The sequence below is a fragment of the Nematolebias whitei genome, chromosome 1, assembly GCF_014905685.2.
Source record: "Nematolebias whitei isolate Nwh7 chromosome 1, NemWhi1, whole genome shotgun sequence".
Taxonomy (NCBI): domain Eukaryota; kingdom Metazoa; phylum Chordata; class Actinopteri; order Cyprinodontiformes; family Rivulidae; genus Nematolebias; species Nematolebias whitei.
Genome location: NC_056498.1, coordinates 54,478,133 through 54,485,970, shown reverse-complemented (window position 1 = coordinate 54,485,970; position 7,838 = coordinate 54,478,133). Strand labels below are relative to the sequence as shown.

The following is a 7,838-nucleotide window of genomic DNA, read 5'->3' as shown; positions in this document are numbered from 1 at the left end:
GAAAAATGGGCCTCACAAAGTAGCATAAACAAGGACACACACACACACACACACACACACAGCTGCTCTCTCTTGAGCTCTTTGTGACTTCTCTGCTGCTCTGAAGACAAAGTCCAGGTCCAACTAAACATTGAGCAGGAGCTAAACATTGAGCAGGAGCTAAACATTGAGCAGGAGCTGGGAGCTGCAGGATTATGTTTCAAACTCGGCTTCAAAAAGCTGTGCACTGAAAAACGTGCTCATTGTAGCCATTAAACCCGACTTCCTCATTTTGATTAAGAAAACAACAAACAAAACAAAACAAAAACGGCGCAAATTGTTGAATTCATTTTTGTTTTGTAGGTCAAAGTGTTTTATATAACACTCCTGACTTAAAATGTTGCTGATCAATTTTAATTTTTTATTATTTATTGATTGTATTTAATTTGATTGTTCAGTATCAAATGGTCAAAAATGTTGACAGTTTAAATAAGGATATATATATTTTTTTAATTTCAGGCAAATTGATGCACTTTAAGCCTTTTCTGTTACAGACTATAAAACAATGTCAATGATCTTTGTTGTAAGTTGATCTATATTTCTATATATTTTAATTTAATGTTAATAAGGATACAATGTTATGTAGAGGTGTACTTATAACAATTTTATAGACAAATTATACTATTTATAGTCGCGGCGGAGAGTTATGGGTGGGGGTAATGTTTACTTCTTCCTGGGGGGGGCATAACAGAAAATAATTGAGAAGCACTGGGTTAAGGTAATGATGTTGTTTAAAGTTAAAGCTATTAATATTGACAAAGTTGAGAGTTTTATGTTTATTTTATGGTAATTTCAAATTTATTTGAAAGCTAAATACATATAAAAGGTGAACAGTAATTTAGTTGTACAGTTTTTCTGAGGCTTTTATATTGTTTATATCGATATCGGAATTATATCGTTATCGACCAAAATTATAAAATATATTGTGATAATAGTTTTGGCCATATCGTCCAGCCCTACTCTGAGGTATATAACAGGTTCACTGTTTAGGACTCACCATTGTACTTTATATACACTTGCTGGACTTATTTTACTCAATATTCGAAGCATTGCTATATTTTCATATAAAACACAATTTTAGGAAAATTACCATCATATATCTACTTCAAGTTCAAGTCAGTACAGAACACTCACAGTCTCAGGGCCAGCAGCTGGCTGCAGTTTAAGGTACCCTTTGTGCACACAGAGTCAGGAAAGATGACTTTGTCCTATTTCAGCCCATGATCTTGGAATGAGCTGCAGCTTAAGTTGAGGTTGGAGTCTCTTATTCCTTTATCTAGTTTTAAACAGAAACTGTCAGAGGTTTTAGTCACATCTTGCACCTGCAATGTTTAAATGTCTTATTGTGATATTTTTTAAAACTTGCATTGTATTTTATGTCTTATTACCTGATTTTGTTGTAAATATTTTATTATTACTGTTCCTGTTATTAAGGCTGCTGCTGTGATTGTAATGGCTTGTTTGCACCATGCACGTCGGCCAGGACATCCTTGTAAAAGACATTAATAATCTCAGTGGATTTTTTTTACTGGTAAAATACAGGATTAAAAAATTTGTTGTTAAGGTCATCTTGAATCAAGTTGATGTTGAAATGCAGTGAAGTCCATCCAGTGATTCGAGATATATTTTGCTCAGAGGCAAACACGCACACAAATTAAATAAATAAATAAATAAATAAATAAAGCACAAGCAATTACATATTGCCTTCTTTTCATGGCAACACATGATAACAAGGTCTGCTATATTTAATTAAATGTTCAAAATAATAGAAACTGTTAACTGTTGAAAACTATAATTGAACATCTAAATACTTTTTGTGAATATTCAACTAAATAGTTAAATAATTTTCAAATCTGTACATTTTGTTTTAACTCACATTACATATATCATCCAAACATCTTTCAAAAAAGAGGTTATGATCCTGTACCAATTTGTTTTTTGGCACTCGGTGTTAAAGTAATTTATCTGTGGTTTTGCTCAGCGCAGTTGCAGTATCATGCTCCTCCTGCAGTGCACGTACAGAATGTTGGCTCGTATAGAAAAATGTGTGAACTCCATAAAGTAGACTCATCCACTACAACTCCTTTATTAGGCTTGTCACATTTGCAAAGCTTGATTAATATTTACAGCTTAGACTCGGTGAGAGTACACAACATGCACACTAATTATTGCAAAGTTCTTCAGGCTGTAAGTTGCTGGAGTCTTGCAAGTTGTTTCATACTGCATTTTAATTGCAGAATACATTATTTCTCCTTTGTAACAAAGGCCACACTGTGTAGAGCAGCACAGATAAACTTCACATTCATATCTTCTTTTTGTGTCAACAAAACCCCGGATTTTTCAAACCGAGCAGAAACTAATAAGCCTAGTGGGGGAAATGATCAAGTCAGCAGTAATGACTGCTGCTCTTTTATGGTATTGGAGTAAAAATTAGAAGAGAAAATCAGGTAAATGATAAACTCACTGGAACAAGGAATTTTTTAATTTCCTCCAAGGCGTGACTCATTCGAGAATAGGCCTCTCCAGGTGGAGCGAAGACTTCAATTAAAACGTGGAGATCATTACTCAGATGGGCATATTTGGCCTCCCCGCTCTTTCGTAATTCTTCTTCCTGTAAAGATAAAAATTTATATTTTAAACGGAATCCAATGTTGAAATATTTTCTAAACAACACAAATTGTATATTATAATCACGTTGCACTTACACTCAAGCACAGCGAAATGTTGAAAAGTGAAAAGTTTCAACGTCACTAAAATAGCATTTACAGTTACACTTAGAACACGTAATATACTGACTTTTAATCTCTGACATCATTTAACTTTACCATTTTCATCTTTTTTATTCTCCTACAGACAATAGTCTAATTAGTTCTATAAGTAATGTGGTACATTTAATTTTGATGTAAAATGTAGCAGTGAAATCCTAGTTTTTCACCAAGAAATAAACAATATTCCGGCTTTATGGGCTTGGTTATACTTCACAAGATGCAAGACATCGGATCTCGCTGATGTGTTTATGGGACAGTCATTTTATATTCCAAGAGAAACTGTGTGGTGAAAAGGTCCTGTTAAGCCCTGCCACTGCAGCACGCATCATGAGCAAACAGCAACAACATGGCGACAGCCTGGTTGGCAAAATGAATGTTTACTTTCTGCTGATGACAGAGGAGTTGGAGGAGGGAGATAAGGTATTTCTGTTGTTAATCAAGAAGAAAGAATTTTTTCTGGACTTGGAGAAGGCATTTGGCCGTGTTCCTTGGGGTACAATGTGGGAGGTGCTCCATGAGTATGGAATCAGGGGCCTGTTGTTACGAGCTGTTCGGTCCCTATACAAGCAGTGCGAGACTTTGGTTCACATTGCCGGTAGTAAGTCGGACCCCTTCAGGGTGGGAGTTGGACTCCGCCAGGCCTGTTGTCACCGATTCTGTTCATAACTTTTATAGATGGAATTTCTCAGTGCAGCCAGGGGGTGGAGGGATTCCAGTTCGGTGGCCTCAGGATTCCATCTCTGCTCTTTGCAGATGATGTGGTCCTGTTGGCGTCATCGTGCCGTGATCTTCAGCTCTCACTGGAGCGGTTCGCAGACAGTTGTGAAGCAGCTGGGATGAGAATCAGCACCTCCAAATCTGAGGCCATGGTCCCCAACCGGAAAAGGGTGGATTGCTCTCTTCAGGTCGAGGGTGCGGTTCTGCCTCAAGTGGAGGAGTTCAAGTATCTCGAGGGTTTGTTCACGAGTGAGGGAAGAATGGCGTGTGAGATTGGCAGACAGATTGGTGCAGCATCTGCAGTATTGTGAACTCTGTACCGGTCCGTTGTGGTGAAGAGGGAGCTGAGCTGTAAGGAAAAGCTCTCTGTTACCAGTCGGTCTACGTTCCTACCCTCACCTATGGTCACAAGCTCTGGGTAGTGACTGAAAGAATGAGATCGCGGATACAGGCGGTTGAAATGAGTTTCCTCTGCAAGGCAGATAGACTCTGCCTTAAAGATAGGGTGAGAAGTTCATTTTTCCAGGTGAGACTCGAAGTAGAACCTCTGCTCCTCCACATCGAGGAAGCAGTTGAGGTGGTTCGGGCACCTGGTAAGGATGCTCACTGGGCACCTCCCTAGGGAGGTGCTTTGGGCATGTCCAACTGGGAGGAGACCCCAGGGAAGACCCAGGACACACTGGAGTGACTCTCGGTTGGCCTGGGAACGCCTTGGAGTCATCTCAGAAGAGCTGGAAGATGTGGCTGTGGAAAGAGATGTCTGGGCCTCCCTGCTCAAGCTGCTGCCCCTGCGACCCAACTTCAGAATAAGCGTAAAATGATGGATGGATGAATGGATGGATGGATGGATGGATGGATTGATGGAATCAAGGAGAGAAGGACATTTTTGCAAATGTTCTATAAAAACACCTTTATCGTTTCTGACAGATGCTGGAACATGTTTCTACGCTGTCCAGCTGAGACACTTTTTGTCATACAGTCATGTCAGCAAGGCACAACTCTGTCACTTCTCATGGAGTATAAACCAGGCTTAAATTAGCTATTTCTTTGCTTTGGTTTAAGTAAAATGGTTTAGTCTTGGTTTTAGGCTAATGTTGCATAAATCCATGTACACATATGCTGTTTATAAATATGCTAGCAACAGCACTTTTATGCTAAGGCTTGTGCTAATGTCTCCACACATTCATAATAATAGTGATAATGATATTAACATAAGCAACAAGGTGCTACGTTTAGTGCTAATGTCTTGGCATATTTGTGATATTAACAAAGATATTAACAAAATTTTAAATATGCTAAGGTTTATGTTAATACCTCAGCATATTTGTTAACATTAGCATATTCATGCTAGTTTTAACAAATATGTGTCAACAATTATGTTTTATAATGTAAAAAAGTGTTGGACTCTTAACAATAGTGGCATTAATTATTAAAAGATCAATTGGATAAGAATCAAATTGAAAGCCTACAGTTTGTGAGACCTAATCCGTCCGTCCGTCTGTCCATCCATCCATCCGCTTTACCCACTTATAATACATATAACTAGAAATAAATAAATTGTGACTCCTAGATTAATATATTTTTTAGATTAGATAGCAAAGTGAAAATGTCAGATTGCACCTTTTTCCCCATTATTTTATGATGAACAGCTTTTGACTGCAAACACAGCGGAACATATCCATTAAAAATATATATGTGGCAGTGTGAATTGGGTTTTAGACATTCATACTGGAACATGCAAGAGCTTTTATGCTTTACTCTCTCTCTCAAAAAAAAAGAAGACATTTTAGAGATCACTACATTCATCACTATGAAATGACTTGGAGTCAGGAGTGCAATCAAAAATGTCTTGGAAAGATTTATGGCTTCCCCCTTCCAAACACAAAAATGACATAAAATATAGAAACTAATTCATTTATCAGCCCAAATGATAGTTATAAAAGACTGCATCTCTGTAATGTCAAAGATCCTGTCAACAGAAATACTGTTTGTGAATGTTTTATCAATGTAGAAATGTCAGTTAGTTCACAGTGAACTTTTAATAAGAACAGATATCTTATTACTCAGGCATGACACATGTACAAGTCATCGTTATGCTCACTAAAGATAATAAGTCTTGTCTCGTAAAATACAAAATCAATAGTCACTCACTGAGTTCAAGTGTGAACTCGGCAAAAGGCAAATATCGAAAAAGAAGTTAAAGACTAAGGAGGCACAGCCGGGGTAAGGCTTGATTAGCTGATGAGAAACAGGTGTGCTGAGGCTGAAGCAATTCAATTCAGTTCAATTCAATTTATTTATAAAGCACAAAGTCACAACAGAAGTCATCTCAGCGCACTGAAAGTAAGTTAACACTATTTTTCTGAGGAGCAGACTGCTTTGAATTTAACGCCATCACAGACTCTTATCTTGAGCAAGCATGAAGGCGACAGTGGAAAGGTAAACCTCCCTCATGAGGAAGAAATCTCCAGAAGAACCAGACTTAGGACAAGCGGCCATCTTCTTCGACTGGCTGGGTTTGAGGGGACAGGAAGGAGGAACAGATACACATTGTCAGGTCGAGAATCACATGTTAAGATAGAAATAATATCAAATGAAACCTATTCAGTTTCAACAATTAATTTTAAGAAATGTGTTCAATTTGTCCTCCAGTAGTCTAAGCCTATAGCAGCATAACAAGCCAACCCTAACTATAGGATTTACCAAAAAGTAAAGTCTTAAGCCCAGTCTTAAAACTGAACAATGTGGACAGAAACTGGAAGTTGGTTCCACAAGAGAGGAGCCTGATAACTGAAAGATCTTCCTCCCATTCTGCTCTTGGAGACTCTAGGAACCACAAGTAAGCCTGCAGTCTGAGAGCGAAGTGCTCCGTTAAGAAAATATGGAACAATAAGATCTGTAATATAAGATGGAGCTAGGTTGTTAAAGGCTTTGTTGTTTAGAAGTAAGATGTTGACTTATATTCTAAATTTGACAATCTGAGACCACCTGGTGGACAGGTGGGGTCCGCAAGAAGCAGGTAAGTCAAACTACTTATTTAAAAATGTCAAAGCAAACTGACAAACCAAAACAGGAAATGTTTTATAAAGAATAAAGTTAAATGTTGCAAGTTTCAACATAAGTCCTCAAGTGCAACAATTTTTATTTTTTTTCCACAAATCACAAAATATAGCTACAAGGCTAAAACAGAAGTATTGCAATTTTTTTAAGTGTTTTTTTATAGATATTTTTTACTAAATAAAAATAAAATCAAGTAATGTAATAGAGCAGTAAACATAAATTTATATTTTTTGTATTTTAGTTACACTAATTCTTCAATTTTTTTTAATTGGCCGTTATGAGGGGAACTTGTTTTGTTCACCTCTCCAATCTGTTCTGGTTTCATTTCTGTTCTGTGTTTCAACAAGTCTGTCACTGTGTAGCTGACATGCTTTAAAGCTTTTACTAAATGTGGTGTTGGATATACTGCAAATAGTAGGTTGATGAAAGCGGTGACTTCTGTAAAGGATTAGTAATGCAACTAGAAGACCGTGCTAAGTGTGTAAAATCATTCTACATGAAACAAATAATTGCTGATGATTTCACACCTGGAGTGGAGACATTTGGTCAATTTGAACAATTTACAGGTCAGTGACTGACCATTAACCTGTCTTTGTTCATTAGTGGCTTTACTTTAGAAACGCTGAGAGAAATGGAAGAGTATGTCATTCAACTCTCATCCATCAGTCAATGTAGGGATTCAGACTTTTCTCCTTGCATCACAGAGGTGTTCTTTCTGCTCTATGGGAGAGGTTTTTTAATTAAAAAGTGTCCCCAGGTGTCTTCACACACTCTGTCGGGTCAGTATAGATTAGATCAAAACATGCATGTTAACTGTGTCTGTGGGTTCGTCTTTGGTGTCTGTGAGCTTTGTGTTCTAGCTTTGTGTACATCATGTTAGCTAGATTAATGTCAGTGAATGTATTACACTGTATGATAGATGAGCTTTTCTGATGTAAAATGGCCAAATCTGAAATATCACACTGCCGCTGGATTGATGGAACCTCCTGGGGAATTGGAGATGGCTGCAGAAATAAGTGTTGACAATGTGTTTTTGCACGTAATTGGACTTTGGCTGCGTCTATTCGATTCTACCGTATGACCAGCTGCCCTAACTGCCATCGTGCCTTTCATCTATGACCTCTGTGTGTCATTCTCATCACGAAATCCTTCAGACTTGCTCAGATGGTACACAAAATCAATATCACAAACAAAAACGACCAAATTCAGAACAGTATGTCGCCAGTGTTATTGGAGTCAAATGTTAGGAGTTCT

At 37.6% G+C, this 7,838-nt stretch overlaps 1 protein-coding gene across 1 annotated transcript in view; it reads right to left on the bottom strand.

Moving 5' to 3' along the window:
• khdrbs2 (KH domain containing, RNA binding, signal transduction associated 2) overlaps window positions 1-7,838 on the bottom strand; it is a gene marked incomplete at its 3' end in the record, with an annotated part of 50,635 nt that overhangs the window by 17,149 nt on the left and 25,648 nt on the right. Inside the window, 1 exon segment of the mRNA XM_037693841.1 lies at window positions 2,504-2,650. Within this exon segment, the coding sequence (XP_037549769.1) occupies window positions 2,504-2,650 (147 nt within the window).